Source organism: Zophobas morio, unplaced genomic scaffold (genome assembly GCF_036711695.1).
Source record: "Zophobas morio isolate AGI-343-1 ecotype UQ-CSIRO unplaced genomic scaffold, CSIRO_AGI_Zmor_V1 ptg000002l, whole genome shotgun sequence".
In the NCBI taxonomy this organism is placed as follows: domain Eukaryota; kingdom Metazoa; phylum Arthropoda; class Insecta; order Coleoptera; family Tenebrionidae; genus Zophobas; species Zophobas morio.
Genome location: NW_026972107.1, coordinates 22,652,168 through 22,677,997, shown reverse-complemented (window position 1 = coordinate 22,677,997; position 25,830 = coordinate 22,652,168). Strand labels below are relative to the sequence as shown.

General features: G+C 37.5%; 4 protein-coding genes and 1 non-coding gene across 5 annotated transcripts; 2 read left to right on the top strand and 3 right to left on the bottom strand.

Annotated features, from left to right (window-relative positions):
* The first annotated feature begins 2,486 nt into the window (after positions 1-2,486).
* LOC135122563 (metallo-beta-lactamase domain-containing protein 1-like) lies at positions 2,487-3,294 on the top strand. Its single transcript, XM_064046829.1, has one exon. The coding sequence runs from the start codon at positions 2,654-2,656 to the stop codon at positions 3,251-3,253; it is 600 nt and encodes a 199-aa protein (XP_063902899.1). The 5' UTR covers positions 2,487-2,653; the 3' UTR covers positions 3,254-3,294.
* Positions 3,295-3,396: 102 nt separating this feature from the next.
* Positions 3,397-6,757, bottom strand: LOC135130678 (ribonucleoside-diphosphate reductase large subunit-like). The gene is made up of 4 exons (XM_064058116.1): positions 6,462-6,757; positions 6,317-6,405; positions 6,087-6,264; positions 3,397-5,637 (listed from the first exon to the last, which is right to left on the bottom strand). The coding sequence occupies exons 1-4, from the start codon at positions 6,517-6,519 to the stop codon at positions 3,509-3,511; spliced, it is 2,454 nt and encodes an 817-aa protein (XP_063914186.1). The 5' UTR covers positions 6,520-6,757; the 3' UTR covers positions 3,397-3,508.
* Positions 6,758-13,129: 6,372 nt separating this feature from the next.
* On the bottom strand, positions 13,130-13,203 carry Trnas-gga (transfer RNA serine (anticodon GGA)). Its single transcript has one exon. It is a non-coding gene; the product is annotated as a tRNA-Ser (tRNA).
* A 2,373-nt stretch (positions 13,204-15,576) lies between these two features.
* Positions 15,577-17,140, top strand: LOC135130672 (ribonucleoside-diphosphate reductase subunit M2 B). The gene is made up of 2 exons (XM_064058102.1): positions 15,577-15,798; positions 15,855-17,140. The coding sequence occupies exon 2, from the start codon at positions 15,862-15,864 to the stop codon at positions 16,984-16,986; it is 1,125 nt and encodes a 374-aa protein (XP_063914172.1). The 5' UTR covers positions 15,577-15,798; positions 15,855-15,861; the 3' UTR covers positions 16,987-17,140.
* A 698-nt stretch (positions 17,141-17,838) lies between these two features.
* Positions 17,839-20,822, bottom strand: LOC135130661 (ribonucleoside-diphosphate reductase large subunit-like). The gene is made up of 4 exons (XM_064058091.1): positions 20,630-20,822; positions 20,487-20,575; positions 20,248-20,425; positions 17,839-20,035 (listed from the first exon to the last, which is right to left on the bottom strand). Exons 1-4 carry the CDS (start codon positions 20,667-20,669, stop codon positions 17,925-17,927), a joined length of 2,418 nt encoding a protein of 805 aa, XP_063914161.1. The 5' UTR covers positions 20,670-20,822; the 3' UTR covers positions 17,839-17,924.
* Between the last annotated feature and the right edge of the window lie 5,008 nt (positions 20,823-25,830).

The window sequence follows — 25,830 nt, the reverse complement described above, 5'->3', positions numbered from 1 at the left end:
TAGACAATGTTATAACAACTTTCACTTATCGTGCGTTAGTCTCACGGTTGAGACCTTCAATTTAATGCAGAAGGAAGGGATTCTTGCACGCTGGGCTTGCAAGTCCTGTAAAGAGAAAATATCTTTTTCAGCTGGTACTATTGCTTCTGACGTTACTTTTGTTGATAAAAAAATAAAGTTACCATTGCTCCAGAAACTATTAATCTGCCTGCTGACCAGCTTACGAATATTGTACAATCCGTTGTACAAAGCTTGCACTTTTTGAACATGGTATGGATGTCGGGCTTGCTCTTTTAATGTACGATGCACTACAAACTGTGAAACTCCAACTTCAGCTGCAAGTCGGCGAGTGCTGATGTGGGGCTCTTCTTCGACTCGTTCCACAATTGTTCATCAGCTGGCAACATTCTTTCGGTTCTATCACGACCACGAGGCTTGGAGGTACCATGACCTCGAAGATGTTGTATACTGTAAATGTTCGCGCAACCTGATGTTTCCATCAGCCACACCATGAAGCATTACCGTGTCCACACGCTTTGAATTGGAAAAAATCACCATTCTCAAAGACGTTAACCGAACACACGATGACAATCAACTGGTACATGACTGTTTTTGCACGTTGCTTATCAGTGTGTCGCTTTTTTTATTCTAAATCATAATCATTCTGTGTCATTGACTGAATTATAGTAGATCAAGAAACACTACGAGTGATGTGTATAACAATTTATACATATTTAATTTCAAACATTTTTTTTCTAGACACTGCTACCCCAATATATAGTTCATAGTATTTTGCATATTTTAAACAAAATTTAGTTGGCAACATTTTGATATGACGTCATCAATTTTTTGGGAGGGGATAAACGGATAAATTTTGGTTTAGCATGCTTGCGATAACCTTAAAACATTTACAAGATTTCAGAGCATTCGGTTTTGCAATTTCAGAGTTAAATTGCAAAATATTGTTACGAAATAAACCCATACGCCGCCCCGATACCACACCTATGGGTTCTCGTGTGTACATCGCCGATGACTCATTGTCGCATGACGGCGGCCGGAGAACAGCCTGGAAGCGGAAGTCGCGAATGGATGCTCCAGAGAAGTCTAGAGGCGGTGACGTAGGCGTTTCGAGAAGGACCCCGTGCTGTTTAAATGAGAACCACCATCGGGAGCAGTCAAAGTAGTCCATAACAACGAGTGTCGAAAAAACCCAGTGAATGTTGCGGCGGAATTATTTTGTACATAGTCGCTGTGTAATCACTCGTGTACATTCGAGTTATTAAGAAATACATTGTTGAGTTTAACCCACGCCGATTTTATTCACCGGTGAACGTAACAATATTGTCATAAATTTTTGATTTTTTAGAAAGAATTGCAAACAACATTGAAACTCGCTGTGATATTAAAAGATTTGGCTTTTAGTATGAGACGATGTAATGTTACAGAATATGAGGAAAGCGTAATCAAGACTATAGAACACTCTGTCACAAAATGTCTGCAGTGTAGTACAAAAATGCTTGGGTCGTCGACTTCATGTGTAAGACAAAGTGTTAGAAGGGAAAGGTTTCTTTAATTGTAATGCAACATAGGTACCTTTCATAAATGAAACTTACGTTTCTTAAATAAAAAGTTTAAATCAGTCTTATTTTTTGTCCTTTTCAACTAAATGTCAAATCTGATCATTTTGGACTAGTGCAAATTAACGGTAAGTTGCACTAATGCAAAATTATCGCTGAAATTCAGTTTGTATTAGTCGTCATGCAGAAATATAAATGATTTGATTGGATCCATTTTTTTCTTTTTGGACAAAATAGTCATTTTCATTTTATCATCTACACAATATTCCTAACATACAGTCAGGGACACGGAATTTCAAACGACAACCAACTTTCTGACATTTAAAAACATTGTAGTCTTATACCTTATTGTCATTATGATTGACAGGTCGTTTGAAATTCCGTGTCCCAGACTGTACATATAAAATTTGACAACAATCGGTCGAGTAGTTTCGGAGATTACCTAAGTTTCTAATAAAAATTGACACAGACAGACGGAGACGCGAGGCGTACTTTTTCGTACTCTTGGGGTCATGAAACGAAAAAAAAAAAATTGTAGAAGCCATTCATCGGACGAACCTCCTACTACAATACATTTTTAGCTTAAGCTTAAGAATTAAAAATACAAAAGTTGTGAAACTGCCACCACGATTAGGAGTTTATCTAGAAACATTTATGCTGCTTTTGAAGATAATCCTTGCAATGACAGTTTTCTTAGTAATAATCTAATAATCACCACAAAGATGTCATATAGAATATTGATTCTGTCACAATAATTAAAATACGGTTACATTATCAAGCGGTAAAAACAAATGACCAGATACGCCATAATTTTTTTATTACTGCTGTTCCAGTGCCCCCTGAAACACCTCCGCCACTGCACTAAGGGGCAATAAACCTCTTACGCCTCACCCCTCTCACCCACGAATCCGCGATATATTGGTAGCAAAGTCAAACTCACACGTTTGGTGTATGGAGGGTACAAAGTGTTCTTCAGTTCTTCATGTGTAGTACCTGGAATATCTTTGATCAAAATACCTGAGAGACTCTAGTGTAAATTGCTAATTTTATAGTACTAAACAATCAATATTAGTAAAATGGAAATTGGTAAAGATCCTCAAGTTATTGTCCTTTATGATGGTTATTCAAAAGACGAAGGTACTTCTATGCTCGCTAATTGTACTTGTACTTTAATAAAAGGTCGGACAAACATAGTAATAGATACAATGACCTCTTGGGATGGAGACAGACTTACAGAAGCATTATACAAGAATGGAATAAATTGCAATCAAATAGAGTTTGTAATATGTACTCATGGGCATTCTGATCACATTGGATGCAACTATTTGTTTCCCAAAGCAGTTCACATTGTAGGTTTTTGTATTTCTCAACAATATACATATTTTTATCATGATTTTCAATCAGGAAAAGAATATGTTATTAATGACAAGGTGAAAGTTGTTCCTACACCAGGGCACACTCTACAAGATGTTTCTGTAATTGTCGAGACTGATGATGGCGTAGTGGCCATTACTGGTGATTTGTTTGAAAAAGAAGAAGACTTGCGTGATGACAGTATATGGAAGTCTGCAGGAAGTGATTCACAGGAATTGCAAATAATTAATAGAAAGAAAATTTTGGATATTGCAGATTACATTGTTCCAGGGCATGGCCCAATGTTTAAAGTGCATAAGTAGTTTTCTCATATTTATACTAATAAAATTGAACTGGATTTCTCCTTTGAGCGTTTTTTTGTTGCTATTTTAATTCAGTTAAACCAGACTTTCTGAATTTTTTATTACTAATCACGCAATTACCTAACTTTCTAGAATATGAAACATTTTATTTTAAATATATATTTTTTAAAGGAATATTTCGTTTCAACTAAAGTACGGTATTACTAAAAATAAACGAAAACACAATGAAAGAGTACAAATAAATCAATCATTTACTTAAGAACTACACATTTCACATGCTCCAGGATTCTGTATCGAGCACACGAGAGCGGCTTCTTCCTGTGGAGTAAGCTTTCGGCCATCTTCCTTTTCTTTGACACCATTACTAACACCATTTTCTTGGCGGGTAACCAACTTGCTTTTATCCACAGTGAACTGAATGGGGTTGGCTGCTGGTTTTGTTCTCAAGTAATACATTCCAGTTTTCAAACCCTTCTTCCATCCATAAAAGTGCATGGACGTTATTTTCTGATAATCCGGCGACGCTATATGAATATTCATAGATTGGCTCTGATCAATAAATGCACCTCTATCTGCAGCCATATCAATAATAACTTTCTGGGAAATTTCCCAAACGGTTTTATAAATCGTCTTCAGATCGTCGGGAATTCCAGGAATGTTTTGAACTGAACCGTAGTTCGCAATGATTTGATTTTTCATGTCGTCGTTCCAAAGGCCCCTTTTGGTTAAGTCTTTGAGTAGGTGTTGATTAACGACTTGTAGTTCGCCAGATAGAACACGTCTCACGTACATGTTGGAAGTGTAAGGCTCAGTAGATTCGTTGTTACCCAAGATTTGGGCAGTAGAAGCTGTAGGCATTGGAGCTAAAAGTAATGAATTGCGAATTCCGTGTTTAGCTAATTTTTGTTTTAAGGAAGACCAATCCCAAAGATTTGTTGGAGTAACATTCCACATGTCATACTGTAAGATGCCTTTGCTGACTGGTGATCCTTCATACGTTGTATATGGACCGTCTTTTTCTGCAATTTCTGAACTCGCCTCCAGCGCTCCATAGTACAACGTCTCAAATATTTGTTTGTTAAGTAGACGAGCTTCATTACTATCAAAGGGTAAGCGTAAAAGTATAAAAGCGTCTGCTAAACCCTGAACGCCGATTCCTATTGGTCTATGGCGCATATTCGAATTTCTAGCTTCTGGCAGTGGATAATAATTAACGTCGATGATCTTATTGAGATTCTTGGTTACTACTTTCACTACTTCCTTTAATTTCTCAAAATCATATCCATCTCTCTCTGGATTAACAAACATGTTTACTGCAATAGACGCCAAGTTACAAACAGCGATTTCATCTTTAGAAGTATATTCGACGATTTCTGTGCATAAGTTGCTGCTTCTGATTGTTCCAAGATTTTGTTGGTTGCTCTTTCTGTTACAAGCGTCTTTGTACAACATGTACGGCGTTCCTGTTTCTACCTGTGATGCGTAAATCGCACGCCATACGTCACGTGCTGGTAACTGCCTAACATAACGACCTTCAGCTTCATATTTTTCATACAACTTTTCAAATTCCTCTCCCCAACAATCCGCAAGACCCGGCGATTGATAAGGACACATCAAAGACCAGTTTTCGTTGGCGTCCACTCTCTTCATAAAGAGATCAGGAGTCCACAAAGCATAGAACAAATCACGGGCTCGCTCATCCTCCCTTCCTGTGTTTTTCTTCAAATTCAAAAAATCCATAATGTCCGCATGCCAAGGTTCTAGATAAATAGCACAAGCTCCTGGACGTTTATTACCGCCTTGGTCTACATATCGCGCAGAATTATTTAATACTTTAAGCAATGGCACCAACCCTTTAGATAGTTTTTCATTCTTACTATTCTTAAACTGTGTTCCTTTGGCCCTGATATTATGCACGCTGACGCCTAAACCACCCGCTGTTTTGGAAATTTTGGCACATTGTATAAGGCACTGGTAAATGCCATCCAGATTATCCTCTGGCATAGTTACCAAGAAACAGGAGGACAATTGCGGTCTTGGAGTACCAGCAGCGAACATTGTGGGGCTTGCATGGGTGAAGTATCTCTCTGACATGTAATTGTAGGTTTCAATAGCGGCCTCTATGTCTTTGCAGTGAATACCAACGGCTACTCGCATTAACATGTGTTGTGGGCGTTCAGCAATTTTGCCGTTTATTTTTAACAAATATGAACGTTCCAAGGTTTTGAAACCAAAGTAGTTGTATGAGAAATCTCGGTCGTAAATAATGCAAGAGTTTAGACGGTCGGCATTTTTCATAACGACAGCATGAACTTCCTCAGAAATCATCGGGGTTTTTCGGCCGGTTTTATTGCTGACAGCGTTATAAAGATCATCAATTACATCTGTTAAAAAAAGAAACAATTCATAACAATATTAACGTTGTCTACATTAAAAAACAGTCATTGATGTTAAATGTGAAAAACCACTATGAAAATTTTTGTTTTTAATTTTCTGCATAACATAAACTACGCTGACATAGTATTATGATAAAAATTAAAAACTGCGTGTACAAATTTGAGTGTAATTGTGTAATTTTGTTCTTGATTTTAGTACAATAATTGTCTAATTATTTAGAAATAATCAGACAAAGTGATCATTTTTAGTATGCGTATCCTTAAGATGATCAAAAATTGTTTTTTATGATATTTCATCAAACACAAACATGTTATAACAAGTAAAAGATAAACATTAGTATATGTACAATATTTTGCAAGAGTTGATTCTACAATAAAAAGTAAATAAAAAAATGAGTCCAAGATAAGGAATGACTCACTTCCTTCATACAACTTACCACTAAACTGTTTCTTTGTTTCTTTATGAAGATTTGATAAAGCAATTCGAGCTGCAAGAATTGCATAATCTGGATGATGGGTGGTCATCATAGCTGCTGTTTCGGCAGCTAAAGTATCCAACTCAACGCTCGTGATACCTGGATATAAACCGCTGATAACTTTTAATGTAATGGAGACCTAAAACCGCTTCGATTGCATTAAATGAAACAATATTATGGTACGGTCTTACGGGATCCACATAGTCCATATTTAAGCCGTAACATAATTTTTGAATGCGAGAAGTAATTTTATCAAGATAAACTTCTTCTCTTCGGCCGTCTAAAAAAATAGAGAGAAATAATTGTGTATTATAACCTTAAAATTGAAAAACTTACCTCGTTTACAGACGTAATTTTTAGTTGGAGTATTCACCATGGTGCTCTTTAGCGTCATACTCACAACTTACAAAAAAAAAATAATTAAAGCTTACATAAATTCGAGAATGGAACAAAGCAACTGTTAGACAGTGTTTACGAGTTTTCCCGCCAAATTTAATTAAAAGCGTCGAAAATCGAAATGTCAACCTCCAATGGTGGTCTGGATAGTGGCGCACTCTGGAAACATTTGCGCAAAAGCGACAGGACCGTATTAACATTATTCAGGTTCGAAAAAATATCGGTTAAAAATTGTAAAAATGTACTTGGAAATAAAGTCTTCCAAAAAATTGGGATATATAATATTGCAAAAATATAATTTACTTGGAAAGATTTATATGTTTCTAGAACAAGGGTATGCATTAAAAAACATCAGTGAGCGTGTTGAGATGAAAAAATACAATTAGAAAAACTTACTAAGAATGTGTAAGATTTTATTAATTTCTGCAAGAAATGTTAATAACTCTAATTAGAGCTGCTTTACAGAAACTTAATTAAATATTTGACGTCGCTAAACCCTTCGTTAAATGCGTAATTAACTTAATCTTAGTTAAAATATTGTAGAAATTAATTGAATTCGAGTGTATGTCAAATCCTCTGATAATAACAAAATATGTAATTATGATCTAATTGATACTATGACAACCCAAACATTCCGCCAAAAATTGGCATGTGAACAAAGTTAAAAGAAAACGCGAACATTTGAAAAGAGGCCACGAACATTAATCGTCAATAAGATGGGGACCCTGCGTTGTGTTTTGGAATGGCGGAATGTGTGGTGAACTGCAAAGGTGGAAAAGTGACCTTGAATTTACGACACAAAAATTTGGTGTGAATAATTTTATTAATCTCTTTCAAAATGCGATGAAATTTCGATCACATAAACACAACGTGTTAACTATACTGTTTTGGAAATTTCATTCTACCCTATAAAATTTTATTGACAATAACGAGACGGACAGTAATACAATGGTAAGAAATATTTATGGCTTACACCATGGTACAAGAAGACATGGTATGATATTGCGAATTTTGTGTGACGTCATGTGGCTGTCATAACCGCCAACTTTAAATTCTACCTTGTTGCATGTTCGTAGTATCACCATCAAGGAACGATCCCAAATTCTGAACACATATTATTAACTTATTAGCATCTGATTTCAGCTTAGCACATTCGAAGATAAGTTAACCCATGATTAAAAACTTGTGGCGTTGCTGTGATGTTGATGTAGGCAACACAACGCACACGTACTACTTCCTCTCGCCTACGAGTAGGCAACTCAATATGCTCACCGAACACCACTCGTGATTGGTGAACCTGGCGCCGACGCAGAGACCAACTGGGGACACAAGGAGGCGCGAGTACGGCAAGTACTCTCTTCTGCCGCCGACATCGAAACGAAGAAGACTGGCATCGTCTCCTGTTCCACGTGTAAGATATTCGAATGTGTAAATAAACTATAGAGAAACCCTACCTGGTGTTAGTCATTTCCACATTGGTGACCCCGGAAAGAAAATAGGAAGAGCTAGCACCATGGAAGAAATGCAAAAGAAACTGCAGGAACAACAAGAAGTAATTTGCCAGTTCCAGACACAACTGGCTACCATCTCCAACAAACAAGCCCTTGATGAGGTAAGAAGTGGTTCAAATCTGAAGCTACCGACATTCTGGCAGCGAGACACGGTGCTTTGGTTTGCACAAGTCGAAGCCCAATTTAATTGCGCGAGAATCAGGTCCGACCAGACCAAGTACTGGACCGTAGTAACCGCCTTAGACTGCGCGACGCTCCAACCGGTTGCCGATTTGGTCGCCAACCCCCCAACAGAAGAGACAAAGTACGAAAGCATAAAATCCAGATTGATCGCCGCCTATGCAGACACCCCCGAAAAACGACTACGGAAGCTCATGTACGAAATAGAGTTAGAGGACAAGCAGCCGTCACAACTACTAAGAGAAATGGAAGCCCTAGCGGGTAAGGGGATCAGCGGTGACGTCCTCAAGACTCTGTGGTTGCAGCGTTTACCCCCACAACTACAGATGATCCTCGCCGCAAACGATAAAGAAACGCTGGACAAAATGGCGACCATAGCGGACAAATTGACCGAAATCCACCATACCAGCGCCATCACAGCAAATATTGGTGCCCTAAATCGCGGTACCTCCGCGCACGCCTCTCAAACCGTTACACCGGCGCAAGAAGATGGAATGGCTGCCGCCATTACGGCACTGCAGAAGCAGTTCGTAACTTTATCGACCACAGTAAACCAACTCGCAGACGACAGAAGGCGCCATGGGCAAGGCGAAAACTGGAATCGCGCCAAATTTAGGTCAAGGTCGAATCCGCAGGACGATAATATCTGCTATTATCACAATCGGTTTGGAGCAAACGCCAGAAGATGCGCCAAACCCTGTGACTACAAAAGGCCGTCAAACTAGAGGCGCCGTCGACGATTGAGGTGGTCCACGACGCAGCGCAAACACAACGCCTCTTCATCACCGACCCAAAATCAGGTACCCGATATTTAATCGACACGGGGGCAGAAGTTTCCGTGTTACCCAAGAGATTGTTCTCAGGCAGACAACATCTCAGCCCAGCTGAGACAACGCTCTTCGCGGCCAACGACAGCGCGATCAGAACCTACGGCCAAAAGCTAATGTTCCTTGATCTCAAGTTGAAACGTCCGTTCAAGTGGGTATTTATAGTGGCAGACGTAGGCAAACCCATCATCGGAGCAGACTTCCTGAGGCATCACAACCTCCTACCTGATCTCCGCAACCGACGCCTCGTAGACGCAGCCACCCTCTTATCAACTCGCAGAACCCTGGCTATATGCAAATCGCCTCAGATCACGACAGTGGCCAAGACGACGCCATATCACGCACTGCTAGCGGATTTCGCAGAAATTACACGCCCACCGCCACCTGGAACGAAGCACAGGGGCAACGTGTTCCACCACATCATCACCAGAGGTCCCCCGGTCGCAGAAGCTCCCCGCAGGCTTGCACCCGAGAAGTTGAGAGTGGCGAAAGCCGAATTCCAATACATGATGGAACAGGGCTGGTGCCGACCATCCAAGAGCCCCTGGGCTAGTCCGCTTCACCTTGTCCCAAAGAAACTCCCTGGTGAATGGCGTCCATGTGGCGACTATAGGCGCCTAAACAACGTGACAGTGTCTGACAGCTACCCCATCCCTCATATACAGGACTTCACCTACAGACTCGAGGGTAAGAGTGTGTTCTCCACCATAGACCTAGTGCGCGCATACCATCAAATTCCCGTGGCTGAAGAAGACATTCCTAAAACAGCCGTGTGCACTCCGTTTGGGCTCTTCGAGTTTACAGTTATGACGTTCGGACTACGTAATGCCGCGCAGACTTTCCAAAGACACCTGAACTCTCTAATAAGTGACCTTGATTTCTGCTATGTGTATATAGACGACATCTTAGTGTTCTCCCGAGATGAAGCAGAGCACGTCGAACATCTAAAAATGTTATTTTCTCGGTTACGGGAGCATCACATAGTGATTAACCTGACCAAGTGCGTGTTTGGTGAAGCCGAAGTGAAATATTTAGGACATACGATTTCCGGGAGTGGAACCAAACCACTTGAGACGTCGGTCAGTGCAATCCGCGAATTCCCCAAACCAAAGACAGTTCAAGATCTGCGACGGTTCCTTGGCATGATCAACTTCTACCGACGTTTCATTCCCCACGCAGCCCAGACCCAAACACCACTTCACCAATATCTGAACAGCGCGCGGAAGAATGACAAAACAATAGTCGAATGGACAGAGGAAGCTGAAGCTGCTTTTGAAACGTGCAAGACAGAGTTAGCCAACGCCGCGCTTCTGGCACATCCCGCCGAAAATCTGCCGCTCAGAATTATCACCGATGCTTCTGATTACGCAATCGGGGGCGTACTAGAGCAGCACTCCAATGGGACCTGGCAACCTTTAGGTTTCTTCTCCAGAAAACTTAGCAAGGAGCAGCGCAACTACAGCGCATACGATCGTGAGCTGCTTGCAGTCTACGAAACCATAAAATTCTTCAGGCACATGGTGGAAGGCAGAGACTTTTGCATACTCACCGACCACAAACCCCTCGTCTACGCGTTTCAGCAGAAAGCAGGCAAAGCATCCCCAAGACAAGTCAGGCAGCTAGATTTCATCGGCCAGTTTTCTACCAACATTATCCACATTTCAGGTGAACAAAACACAGTTGCAGACACACTTTCAAGGGTCAATGAAATCACAATTCCTACGTTCATTGACACCGACGACTTAGCCAAGGAACAAGAAAAAGACGCCGAACTAAAAACACTTTTAAACTCTGATACAACAAGCCTGCAGTTAGAAAAACTCACCCCACAGGCCGGCCAGAAGGCTATCTGGTGTGACACGTCAACGGGGGTGGTCAGACCATACGTTCCACAAGATTCGAGAAAAGTAATTTTTGAAGGATTTCACAACCTCTCACACCCCAGCGGCCGAGCGACCAGTAAGCTCATCAAGAAGCGATTTGTGTGGCCATTTATGGAGAGTCACATAATGAAGTGGGCACGAAGCTGCATCCCTTGCCAGCGATCCAAAGTTGGCCGACACACCAAAGCCCCATTACAGCATTTCGATGACGTCACAGAACGGTTCCAACATGTGCACATCGACATAGTAGGTCCGCTACCTCCCTCTCAAAGCTACAGGTATTGCCTCACTATGTCTGACCGTTTCACCAGGTGGCCAGAGATCGCACCCATGACCGACATGACCGCAGAGACAGTCGCCAAGACATTCTACGAAACATGGATTTCAAGATTCGGTTGCCCAAGACAAATTACAACCGACCAAGGGCGACAATTTGAAGCATCCACCATGAATGCCTTGGCGAAAATTTTGGGCATTCAGCGCTCTCGGACGACGCCATATAGGCCCCAGAGCAACGGCCTTATCGAGAGATGGCATCGAACCATGAAGGCAGCCATCATGTGCCATGAAGCGGAAAGTTGGCTAGACGTTCTACCTACAGTATTATTAGGGTTACGTACAGCCATCAAAGAAGACATCGGACACTCACCAGCAGAGCTGACCTACGGAACGCAACTGAAAGTCCCAGGCGAATTCTTTTTCAGCAATATCGACAGATCCGTAGAACCCACTACTTTTGTAGAAAAACTACGGGACCACATGAGGAAACTTCGCCCAACTCCAGCGTCGCACCACATTAGGCAAAGCACCTTCGTCCACACAGAGCTCAGTAAATGTAGCCATGTTTTCCTAAGAGACGACACCGTGCGAAGACCGCTCCAACAGCCCTACACCAGTCCACACCTTGTTCTGTCTCGTACTGCTAAGATAATAAAGGTCAATGTAGGCGGTAGGGAAACAACAGTGAATATCGACAGAGTAAAACCCGCTTTTATTCTCCAAGAACCAGAACCACCACCGGCTCCATCCCCAGTACGAACACAGGAAGTTACTCAAACTACCAGGTCAGGCCGCAGGTCAACACTCCCCGCACGTTTCAGAGAATGACAACTGACAGCCGTTTTGACAGCTGTCACCCGTTACTTGGGGGGGGGTATGTGGCGTTGCTGTGATGTTGATGTAGGCAACACAACGCACACGTACTACTTCCTCTCGCCTACGAGTAGGCAACTCAATATGCTCACCGAACACCACTCGTGATTGGTGAACCTGGCGCCGACGCAGAGACCAACTGGGGACACAAGGAGGCGCGAGTACGGCAAGTACTCTCTTCTGCCGCCGACATCGAAACGAAGAAGACTGGCATCGTCTCCTGTTCCACGTGTAAGATATTCGAATGTGTAAATAAACTATAGAGAAACCCTACCTGGTGTTAGTCATTTCCACAAACTGAACCGAATCTCAACCTCCGATATAACCTCACATATCACTGATAAATTGACATTTGACAGCGGTTACAGTTGCCAGAAGAGCGTTTCAGGCACGGTTTCCAAGGCAATGTGACGTCACGTGGTTGGTGCACAAAGCAAACGAAAATTCATCCACTGGAGTAGCATACCATGTCTTCTTGTACCATGGCTCACACTAGTCATTTAATCAATGCACCAGTTCACCCGAATTTGTCGGAGAACATTTAGCAGGCATAGTTGTCCAAGACGGACTTCGTTTTATGGTACTGTAATCTCAATTACCGCAAGTGTTAGGAACTCTATTGAAAATGTAAATAACCGTGCCATAAATCATCTTAAGGATTTACGGAAGCGTACGGCCCTGTGTAGTGGTAGACAGTTGGTCTCTCGATGGTTTATGATCGCTGGATTACTTGCGGCAGAGACTTATTGTGGAACACTTAACTCCTTCACAATAAGATGGAGTCGTAAAAACGAACAAGCACTTGGAACACTATAGTTGTACACAAAAAATAATGCTCATTTTCAACGATGCAACGATGGTCCCTGTCCGCACCTGGATTATTCTGCTTTCTAACATCTGGGGATTACCGGCACGCGACAACTTTAAGTTGTAAATATAGCCTGGCTACCGATGTTTGGAGGTGACTTCATTAATCTCTAATCGTCTTAAGGGTTTTTACCAGCGGGATAAGCCCACTGCAATAAACGGTCGTGTAGGTAAGCAGAGAAAAATGTTGTGCCTCGGTGGGATTCGAACCCCACGCCTCTTACTCTCCGGGCAAGTATCCTAACCACTAGACCACGAGGCCACTTATCTTTCTCTGCTTACCGACGTGTTATTGTGCCGCCACAGGTCGGATACATCAATGTCTCTTTACCTGCGACAGAATCGGTGCCGTACGCGAAAAATTCGTAAACTTCTTTAAACACAGTCTTAATCCACACATTTACAACGTAATAATTGAGGTAAACAATAAATCGTCCTAAGCGCATTACCCGCATTGAAGTCATCTCCAAATATCAGTAGCCAGACTTTATCTCATACCTTGTAAAACTTTTATAACTTAAGCGGCTTAAGCCCAAAGCACCTTTATAAATGAAACTGGCTATTGTATGTATAACTTAACTTAGTTCACATATTATACCTAGTAAAACTTTACAGCTCCATTATGGCAACACTGAACAGTAATAATCCTTGCGGTTTGGGTCCATAAAGCTTACAATAGCCAGTTTGACTTATGGGTGGTTTGACTTAAGCCGTTTAAGTCATAAAAGTTTTACAAGGTGTATGACAAGTGAGTTTCGTATACTGTCCGCCTCGTTATTGCCAAAAAGATTTTATAGGGTAGAATAAAATTTCCAAAACTATACACAATCTCTAGTTTTCAACATTTTACCTAAACTGAATGGATGGCAATGTACACACTATTATGGTATCGTGCTGACAGTTTTTTTTGGTAGTCAGAGAAAACAAAAACAACATGTAATTCAGCAATTAAAGAAACATGAAGCGAGTAGCGTTAATGGTTCTAGACCCTGCCTCAACTGAATCTTTGCACTACCACAGTTATATGGTGAGATTACTTAAACGGAAAGGGTCGATACTTCCTACCTGCGGTACTTCTCCTGCAGCTTCTACCTGCATTTCCATTATTAACAGCCTTCTTCATTTATAAAATTGAGAAGTTAGCAGTTGCACTTTACAGTTTATCTACCGCGAGATCGAAAAAGAAATTAGTCAAAGTTGGCCATGCACGACAACCGTCGAAGAACAGTTCCTCCTGTGGTATTATCTCCATGGATTTTTTAAATTCATTTTTCAAAATCAAATTATCCAAATGCGATTTCGCGTCGCTGTTTTTTTTTAGCGCGAACTTTTAATTCAAACTTTGGCACCACAGTTTTAGCACAAAAGTAGGTTAGTAAGTAATGTTATTTGAGATCTTATCATACGACTAAACAGTTGATCAAAATTGTAGTATTTAACAGTGCCGAAACTAGCTATAGGCCGAGTAGGCCCTTGCCTAGGGGCGCCAATGACAAGGGGCGCCAAATTCGTCCAAAAATTATGTTGTATAATTTTGAAAATTTCATTGTGCCCTATAAACTTTTATTGGAAATAACGAGATGGACAGAGGTACAATAGCAAGAGATATTTACAACTTAAGTTGTCGCGAGCCGATAATCCCCAGATGTTAGAAACCAGAATAATCCCAAGTCCGGGCAGGGACCATCGTTATTCGTTACTCATGAACAGAAATGACCATTATTTTATGAGTACAACTACCTGGCAAATGTTCTCAGACAAATTCGAGTGAACTGGTGTGAGCCATAAATATTCCTTACCATTGTACTACTGTCCGTCTCGTTATCGTCAATAAAATTTTATAAGGTGTTATATTAATATTTATAATTTTATAAGAGTTATGTGATATTATTCTTTTTTTATTTTGAACGGAAACTCAGAAAGGTGTAACCGGTGCGACAGGTTTTTAATGTTAATTTTTTTGAACTTATATAAAATGTATACATATTATATACCTATATGTATAATTTCGATTTTTTTTCTTTTTATATTTTATCATAGTATCTGTTTTGCGTAGTTATTAAAAAATATAAATAAAACTGTTTGGTAAAATTGCCTTTTTATGTGTAGAGGAGGGGCGCCTAACGCAAGTTTCGCCTATACCTAAATATTCTTTGGTTTCGGCACTGGTATTTAATAGTAACCATCTCCTGCCTTTAAATTTTGGATTTTAAATAAAAAGCTACCATTTCTTCCAAAAGTTGACATTGGTAGTTTTCTAGAAGGTGTTAAACCTTTGATGTGGCTTTTTTTGAATCGTCTTAAATTATTTGATGTGCGATTAGCACGATTGAATATTGTCTACAAAATATACTAAGTACGGTACTGTCCCGTTCTATATTTGTCGTTAGCCAACGAGAGTTACTCCCTCCATCGTAGAATTATCCTGCGGAAGATCATTGGCGTTCTAATGTATACAATAAAATTAAATTACCCGTTTGTACTAACCATGAATTTTTAAATATAAGGCATGGTTAGTTTCGTTTTAATTTTAAGAGTTTTATGGTTATAATGAGATATTTATATTAGCAATTTGTAACTGACTATTTCTGATAAAATTATAATGCACGCCACTGACACATTTCATTCTTCTGCGTGTTCCAACTGGTTTGTCCAATTGAGTATTTTCCCGCTAAATTTGTGTTTATACCGGTATGTGGCTCTAACCATCATATAAAAGGGTTTGCTAATTCGGGGTGTTTCCACTCGTTTTGGTTTACCGCGTTTATGTATGAGGTTCAGAATACACCTGTGAATAGTGCAGAATAATTCACTGTGTTAATTATATTTGTAAAGTTGAAAAACATACATTCATTAGGTAAGGTTTTGCTGCAATCTTGTGCAATTTTTATTTAGTTTTATTATACGTTCTAGCACCAAAATGCCGCTCGCCAATAAAGAAAACATCCCAAATTCAATCACAGAAAACGGGAATAAATATATCCTCACCAACAACAAAAGCAACATTATAAAGAACGAGCTAAACGAAAACGAAGGCCCCAGAATCCAAGATGGAGACAACATGGATTTTGACCCAGAATTGGAACCCCTGCTGAGAGAGAACCCCCAACGTTTCGTTATCTTCCCAATTCAGTATCCAGACATCTGGGCCAAGTACAAACAAGCAGAAGCCTCATTCTGGGCAACCGAGGAAGTGGACTTGTCCAAAGACTTAGATGACTGGAAAAACAAACTCAATGACGACGAACGTTATTTCATCTCTCACGTGCTGGCATTCTTTGCAGCTTCAGATGGTATAGTTAATGAAAACCTCGTGGAAAGATTCAGTCAGGAAGTACAGGTAACTGAAGCCCGTTGCTTTTATGGTTTTCAAATTGCCATAGAAAACATCCACTCAGAAATGTACAGTTTGCTGATTGAGACTTACATTTCTGATCCTGATGAAAAAGACTTCTTGTTTAATGCAATCAGAACCCTGCCTTGTGTCAAGAAGAAGGCTGATTGGGCCCTTTCGTGGATCAGTAGTCAAAATGCTACTTTTGGGGAACGAGTGGTCGCTTTTGCTGCCGTCGAAGGAATCTTCTTTTCAGGGAGCTTTGCATCAATTTTCTGGCTGAAGAAACGCGGATTGATGCCAGGGCTTACATTTTCCAATGAGTTAATTTCAAGGGATGAGGGTTTACATTGTGACTTTGCTTGTTTGATGTTTTCACATTTGGTTCAGAAACCCTCAAAGGAACGCATTAAGAGTATTATTCAGGATTCTGTTAAAATAGAGAAAGAATTTTTAAGTGAGGCTTTACCTGTCAGTATGATTGGGATGAATTGTCAACTGATGTGTCAGTACATTGAGTTTGTTGCTGATAGGTTGCTGGGTGAATTGGGTTGTGAGAAAATCTACAATACCGCAAATCCATTTGATTTTATGACCATGATTTCAATGGAGGGGAAGACAAACTTTTTTGAAAAGAAAGTTGGTGAATACCAGAAGTGTGGGGTCACAGTTAGTGGGGCCGAAGAATTTGACAGAAATGTTGATTTTTGAAGTATTTAATTCTCAGATTGTATTTTTATAATTTAGTTTTATCTAGTATTTACTTAATTATTTTATTTAGATTACGCAGGTTACACCAAAAAATCGTAAAATGCGCACCAAAGTGTAGTTTTTTTAATAATTAAAAATTATTTAAATATTTAAACATGTTTTTTATTGGAGAGGTCAGAAGAGGTTTAGATCTAAATATGCTTGGAATAAACTTGCTCAGTTTATTGTTTAAAGCGTACATACTATTTTAGGGTTCTGTTATGTAATAAATGTCTTAATGTTATGTACCAGTTAGGTATCAGAAAATATTAAAACAAGTTTCAAGGGAACTAGTGGCCCTTGTGAAATAGTAGATTTTAGATATATGCTTCAGATTTAAGAAATAGAAATGTTTGTTTCTGTTCTTAATGCTTTTGACATTTGAACGAGACAAAGAAAAGAACAGGGACTGTTGTAAGACAGTACATTAAAGTACGCAAAATTACGTTATACATATATGAAATTATTATTGTACATAATTTAATCCTCAATAAAGGGGAAAAAGTAACGACGCATTTAATGCTTGTACAATTTGCATTGTAGATGACTCCGAAAACAATGAATAATTGAATAAAATAAAATAAGTTTGTCTATAAGTTGAGATGCTATAATCAATTTTATATACGTTATGCAACCAGTTATACAGTTCCCACTGTTCACCGGATCATTAGGAAGTGTCGATTCATCCATTTCGATAAAAGATTTGTTCATCACCCCTGTAGTGTGGAGGAATGGTTAGATAAAAAGAGGAAAATCGTTAAGAGACATTTCTGAAGTTTTTGAACGAATTTCTTGAAGTCACAACTAAAATGATGAATTTCGTAGTAAGATTTATTTTTAAAAATATAAGAATACAGGTTTGGAACCTAAATCTAAAATGAACAAGAAAACACACTATTCTAAGCGCTACACATGTCACAGGCACCAGGATTTTGTAAAGAACATATCAGTGCCGCCTCTTCTTCTTCCTTTGTTCTTTTGTTTTTACCTTTAATTCCATTGCTCACTCCATTTTCGTGAGAAAGTACCACAGTGGTTTTATCAACCTTTGACTGAGCAGAGTTGGCCGTTGAGTTTGTCTTCAGGAGATGCATTCCAGTTTTCAAACCCTTCTCCCACCCATAGAAATGCATAGAGTTCATAACTTGGTAATTAGGTATAGGAATGTGGATGTTCATAGACTGACTTTGATCAATAAAAGCACCTCTGTCGGCCGCCATGTTAATCACAACTTTTTGAGATAACTCCCATACGGTTTTGTAAATTGCTTTTAAATCATCAGGAATTGCTGCAATATTTTGAATAGATCCGTTACTGGCGATAATTTGCTCTTTGATTGTGCCGCTCCAAAGGTTTTTCTCTGATAGGTCTTTCAGTAAATGCTGGTTTACAACTTGAAATTCTCCAGAAGTAACACGTCTAGCGTAAATATAAGAAGCATAAGGTTCAGTGGATTTGTTATTACCGAGAATATGAGCAGTTTGTGTGGTTGGCATCACAGCTGTTAATAGTGAATTTCTAACTCCATGTTTGGCAATCCTTTGTTTTAAAGCCACCCAGTCCCATAAACTGGTAGGCTCAACGTTCCACATATCATACTGAAGAATTCCTTTGCTTATTGGCGACTCTTTATAAGTAGAGTAGGTGCCGTCTTTTTCAGCCATTTCAGAACTAGCTTCCAATGCGGCATAGTAAATAGTTTCAAAGATTTGAACATTCAACAAACGAGCTTTTTCACTATCATACGGCATACGTAAAAGTATGAAAGTGTCTGCTAAACCTTGAACACCGATTCCTATTGGTCGATGACGCAAATTCGATTCTTTGGCTTGAGGAAGAGGGTAGAAACTGACGTCGATAATTTTGTTGAGATTCTTTGCCACCGCTTTTACTACTTGTTTTAGTTTTTCAAAATCGTATTCATTTCGTTCATTATTGACGAACATGTTCACTGCAATGGAAGCCATAGCGCAAACGGCGATTTCTTCCGGTGATGTGTACTGAATTATTTCTGTGCATAAACCTCCACCTTTGATGGTACCTAAATTCTGTTGGTTACTTTTTTTGTTACAAGCGTCTTTGTATAGTATGTATGGTGTTCCAGTTTCCATTTGAGATATACAGATGGCACGCCAAACATCTCGCGCTGGAATTTGTTGAATAAAGTTACCTTCAGCTTCATATTTCTCATACAGTTTCTCAAATTCTTCGCCCCAGCAATCAGGCAGACCTTGTGATTGATGCGGGCACATCAAAGACCACATTTTATTTTCTTTCACACGTTGCATGAATACATCTGGAACCCACAAGGCGTACATCAAATCTCTAGCTCTGTATTCATCCATTCCTGTTGCTTTTTTCAGGCTTAAAAACTCCATAATATCGGCATGCCAAGGCTCTAGATAAATGGCTTGCGATTCTGAAGACTCAGTTTGGCTAACATAACACGCCGAATTATTGAAAACTCTTAACATGGGTATGAGCCCATTGGACACTCCATTAGTACCAGCTATTTCAGTTCCTCTGGCTCTAATATTCTGAATGTTAACTCCAACTCCGCCACCACTATTGCCAATGATGGCGCATTGCATAATGCAGTCGTAAATCCCGTCTAGACTGTCGTCTGGCATAGCAATTGAATATGAAGAACACAGATCTGGTTCAGGAGTGGCAGCGGAAAGAAGAGTGGCTTTAGCATGGATGAAATATCTTTCAGACATATAGTTGTAGGTTTCAACAGCACTCTCTAAATCTTCACCATGGATGCCAATCGCCACTCGCATTAACATATGCTGGGGGCGTTCTGCGGTTTTTCCGTTAATTTTTAATAAGCAAGTGCGTTCCAAAATTTTAAATGCAAAATAATCATAGGAAAAATCTCGATCATAAATGATGCAAGAATTTAGACGGTTGGCGTTTTTCATTATGATGGCGTGATGTTCGTCAGATATAAGAGGTGTTTTTTGGCCGGTTTTGGTGTTGACAGCCTTGTGAAGATCATCAATTACATCTGTTAATAAATGTTTTAAAATTAATTGACCCATTTAATTTTAGTAAATCCTAAATCTTTCATTTTCAAAAAAAATACATTTGTCAGACATTAATGAATTAGGCAACCAACAATACAGAAGAAACTCAATAATGATTAGAATTTAAACACCAACAATGATTGTTTTCGACACTTTTGCGATACCCTCATAGTGTGCAAATGGAATAACTTACCACTAAATTGTTTTTTAGTCTCCTTATGGAGATTCGATACAGCAATCCGTGCTGCAAGTATCGCATAATCAGGATGTTGAGTGGTCATCATTGCTGCAGTTTCCGCAGCTAAAGTATCTAATTCTACAGTTGTAACTCCCGGATATAAGCCATTTACAACTTTCAATGTAATGGAAACCTACAGTGTAATTAGTTACATTCAATAGGTTAATCGCAATTAGGTTATAAAAATTACTTACAGGATCCAAATAGTCCATGTTTAAGCCGTAACATAATTTTTGAATACGGAAGGTGATTTTGTCTAGATGAACTTGTTCTGCTCGTCCATCTAACAATGAAAATGACTATTAAATGATATAACCTAAAATTTTCTTTCGCTTACCCCTTTTATAAACGTAGTTCTTGCCTGGTGCATTAACCATTTTGATAATTTAATTCACCCTGCTATTTTAAATCTTACAATAACAATAAAAAAACGATACAATTAAAAACACAAATATAAGGACCAGAACAATGAGAATTTGAGAAAATAACGAACAATTTTTCTCAATAAACGATTTCCCGCCAAAATCAACAGCGAGGCGCCAATGTCATTAACGTCAAATGCGGAGCGGATCTGGTGCCCTCTGGTATTATATAAAGCAAGTCGACATTCTGTGATCATTTAACATCTAGAAGATAGATGACCCTAGGTCCTAAGAAACCAATTTTTGGAAAATTAGTGTTTTTTATTTAAGTTGTATTAGAAAGTAATGAAAACAGTTACAAATATTCATTTTATTTTATGCATTTTTTTAACGACTTTCGTATTTCTTATTTGTTACTTGGATTAGATTAAAAGTTAGTTCTAATAGTTTACAGTAGTTTAAGTCGGATTTATTGAGGAGTGCATTTAAATAAATATCTCTCTTCAGAGTGTACATATTTTTTTTTACAAAGATTTAATTTTTTGCAATATCGAAACAAATATTAATATCCTGCCTAAATTTCAGACCCATTCGTTATGTAACATTTAAATACATGTTTCAACAACTCGTAATATTTATTGTCAGGAATTTAATTTTTTTAAGACGAGTTATAAGTATCAATAAAATTAACAATAATGATGGATTAGTAAAGTGTATGAAATTTATAGTATTTCTAGAAATATTTGGAAATTGAGTTAATCCCTTTTATTGTATGTTGTTGCAATGGATAGATAAATTTTAATTAACGGGTTGCAAATCTTAATGTAGACGGTGTGACGATTTTGGCGATAATTTATTTAATATATATGTAGGTACAAAATATACTCAACTATGTAAAGAATAAATTAAATCAACTCAGTATTTTAAAATTTGTATTATAGAATTTTATAAATGCACTGAATTAATAAAATATTGCTGACATTTTTTTGTACAGCATATATCAAATCTGTTGCCACATATTTGGATTTCGCATTTGTTTTTTTAATTCAAATAAGATTCCTGGAGAAGATTTTCTTCACGATGATTGATGTGACATTTGTTGTTAAAAATTCTCACTGTTATTAATTTTTACATTAATGTAAGACTCAGATCTAAACTGATTAGTACACTTTGGGCTCAAACCTATCTTGCAAAAATAACATTTAACTCTTTTTTATTTTTCAAGTGTTGTTGTTTTCAAAAAAATGTAAAAAATTAACTTTATTAGCTTCACGATTTAATGTTTGTAAACTATTGCAATTTTTCTTAAACAAAATTAATTGACTAACGCTAGTGCAACTTTGTAAAATATGTAATTCCATGAGCCTCAAAAATACATGCTTCATTATTTACGTATAAACGTATTTAGAAAACAAAGCGCAGAAAATGCTTCAAGAAAATAGGAGTATTATTCTACAAAAGCAAATAGGAGTAAAATGTGTCAAAAGTAATACATATTGAACTTTGCAAAATATTTCTTCTCAGTTTTATAATAAAGTAAAAATTCAGATTAATTAAAAAAAATAGGGCTTTTTTTATTACATATTTTGTTTTTTATCAATTATTTCACGTTAATGAAATGATGCATAAATAGAACTCCTTCGTCTTTATTTATTAGCTAAATTCTATTAACATAGTTCATAAATAAAAAAATTATTCGAAGTGTCCCCTTTTAGCTAACTTACTTTCTAAAAGTTATTCTAATGAAAAAATATGAGACAAAAGTGACTGGAATTTAAGAAATTTAAGAAAATTAGGACATGGATACTCGTGTAAGAAAAAGTAGTGTTATTAAATATTAGTTAAAAATACAGATTAACTGAAACAGAATTTTCAAAATTTCAAAGATGTATTTTTCTAAAAGTAATTTTATTATGTGTTACGAAAGAAACCCATACCCCGCCCCGGTACGACGCCTATGGGCCGGTGACGGAGGCCGGAGAAAAACCTGGAAGCGGAAGTCGCGATGGGCAATCCAGAAAGACCTTGACTACGGTACTTCTAGAAGGGAAGTATGGCTTTAATTAGAGGCCATCTTCGGGAACGATTATTTTTCACTTACTTCAGTCCACGAGAGTACAGTCAAGTTGCGCCGGATTTATTTTGTACATAATCGCTGTGTAATCAGTCGTGTAAATTTGAGTTATTGAGAAATAAATGGTTGAGTTTAATAACCCACGCCGATTTTAATTCACCAATCAACGTAACACATGTAAAAGTACGTTTCAAATTTACGAGAAACTAAATTTTACGGTTTACATAATATGTACATAGTTACATAAGATAAATTAAAGTCTCCAAATTTCCTATGAAGACGCCTTTAATAACAATAAATAAGTAAGTACTTTAAATCGTTGCATTTGATTTAAAATTTCCATTGCGTGTATACTAAGATCACTTTAAAAGCATACAGATAATATTTTACTACTTAGTCAAAAAATCCAATCCGCAAAACTATAAATTATGTAGGTACGACCGCCAAAGACCGTCTGCTTGGGGCAGCACAGGAAATTCTGTAGGCACGCGACAGGGTTTATAAGTTTACAAGGACCCTACTGCGAAAAGCCGACTCGGCATTGTCAACCAAATAATCCTAATTATGTCATAAAATTTTATTAGTATACTTTTAAAGTGATCTTAGTATACTAAATTATTTTCCAGGATAAAGAAACTATAACAAGTAAGATGTTGAAGGGAAAACTTCTTTGATTAACATTCATATAATAATTATTACAAAGTTTAACTGGATGCTCGACCACTGATGCTCGGATGAGATCAGAAATGATAATTTTATTTTCATTTCAATTTTAGTTTTGTTTACTGTGTTTAATCTTATTTGGCTTAAAATTACCCAAAGTTTAACATTTGCATGCGTGTTGTGTGACACAAAAAAACATATTTTACCTATGTCATCATAGACATTTCATGTGAAATTTTAAAATTTTGCGTCAAAACTACTGTTAATGTTAAACAAAATAATATTTTTGTTTCTTACCATCATACAACGAAAAGATTGCGTGACCAAAGGACACAGATTATCCTAAATATGTTACATTATTATTTACACAAGGACAAAGATGTTTTGGAATTGAAGAAGAAAGAATGAAAAGAAAATTAGCTTTCGAAATGTTAAAAATTTCGGAAAAATCTACAGTAAACATATCTGTAACATATGAGAAAACACGTACGAAAGGTTGGTATAAAAAGTTATATCTAATGTATTTTGAGTAGGGGTAACACCATGATTATACCTAATGCAGCCACTATAGTATTTCGTTTTAATTTTTTTCCCTTATACATCATTTTCAGGTTTTTGAAGAAAAATTCAAAAGCAGCAAATTTGAAAAAAAGTATCTTAGAAAATACAAAACCGACCGTCCTAAAATCTTGCAAAGCTTTAAGATATATAAATGTGGTAAATCCTTAATTAAAATTTATTTGTTTATGCACTTCAAAAACTTGATGAGGTCAACTCAAAAGTTTGTCAAGTAAATTTATAAAGTGTTTATTAAAAAATCCCAAACTTTACAATTTTCAAAAATCCATATTTTAGTTTTGCAAATGGAATATATTTCTCTATTTTTTGTCCCCATTCTTCTAATATGGCGATGTGTCCCTTAAAAACGTAAACAATCGTTGGAGGAACTAGCAACTTTAAATATAGAAAATATTCAACAAAAAAGAAAGTAAATAAAAAATAAAATAAGATGCAGAAAGAAAATGTAGAAAATTCTGTTTGAAAAAAACGTAAATAATGATATTTGAAAATTGTAATAATTAAAACATTTTTTATAAACACTACGTATATGAAAATTTAATTATATCATTTTCATTTATACCACAACAGAGTTCGTATAACTCAGATTTTAAAAATAACCCTACTGTGATTTTTTGTGAACCTTTCCATTGCCAAAAAAATTCCAGAAAATTGGAATAACGTGACAACGTCGCATCGTAATTTCAAAAATAAACTTGTGTGATTGTAAAGCCTAAGAGGAGGTCAACCAAAATATGTAAAGATATATAGGGTGCTTCATTTAAAAAAAACAAAGTTGTGTATTAAGTCTTAAAAACAAAACATTCTCTATAGTTAAACATTATTTTAGAGTATAGTACTCAAAAAACTGTATAAGTTTGGTCTTTGTTTTTTTTTTCTATATCTAATAATAATCAATGACATATCAAGAAATGTGCGCTTAGTGACTTACCCTGTATATGTAATTTATTAATTGGTCTATTATTTAAGAAGCTGCTCTTGTTTAAGTGACTGTTATCCAGGGGTGAGGGAAGTTCGGTCTAAACAGCTTTAGATCACTTTTTAAAATTATTTAGTGATTTCGGGGAAAAATACGATAACATTACATAAATTAATTTTAATTAAAACATTAGGTAATGAATACCTTTGAAACAAAATTAATTAACGACGTACATATACATATAATTAAATTGTAATCATGATTTATAATTTATAAACAGTTCAAAACTGTATTTGTCTTCAAAAATATAGCACCCAGTAATGGAATTATCGGTTTTAAAATAAATGAATATTGTATGTTTAGTTTTAAGTAAAATTTGTATTAAATATTCCATGTTGTTATGTTACGAGTACATTTATTTTATATTACATTTAGTGAAATATTGTCTTTGCCATTTCTGTTGAAACACCACCTGTTGATTTTGCTTAAAATTTAGCAATTGGTAACAGCTTTCGGTTGACTGACAACGGCTTTTAGTTAGAAAATTGTCTGAATATGAACGTTGCCAAATTTACGATTAACAAGTGGTGTTTCAATAGAAATAGCCTAGACTATAGATGACAAGATTTAACGTGGCACAATAATTTAGTGTTATTTTTTAAGGCTTTCTTGCTGGCGGAGAATACAAAGATTTAATAGTAAATTGTTTCAGTTTAAATTAAGTATAATGGAGAGTGGTGGTGACTCATCGTCACCGACGACCACGCTCGACCAAAGAAAAGCTAGACATGGAAGTCGCGATGGGCACTCCAGAAGAACCTCGATCGCGAAATATCTAGACAGGAGCGGTGGCTGTTTAAATAGGAACCACCGCCGGGAATCGGGAAGTAGAGTTCAGTCAGTGAGAGAACATGAGTCTAGTCAAATCCTATTCTGTACAT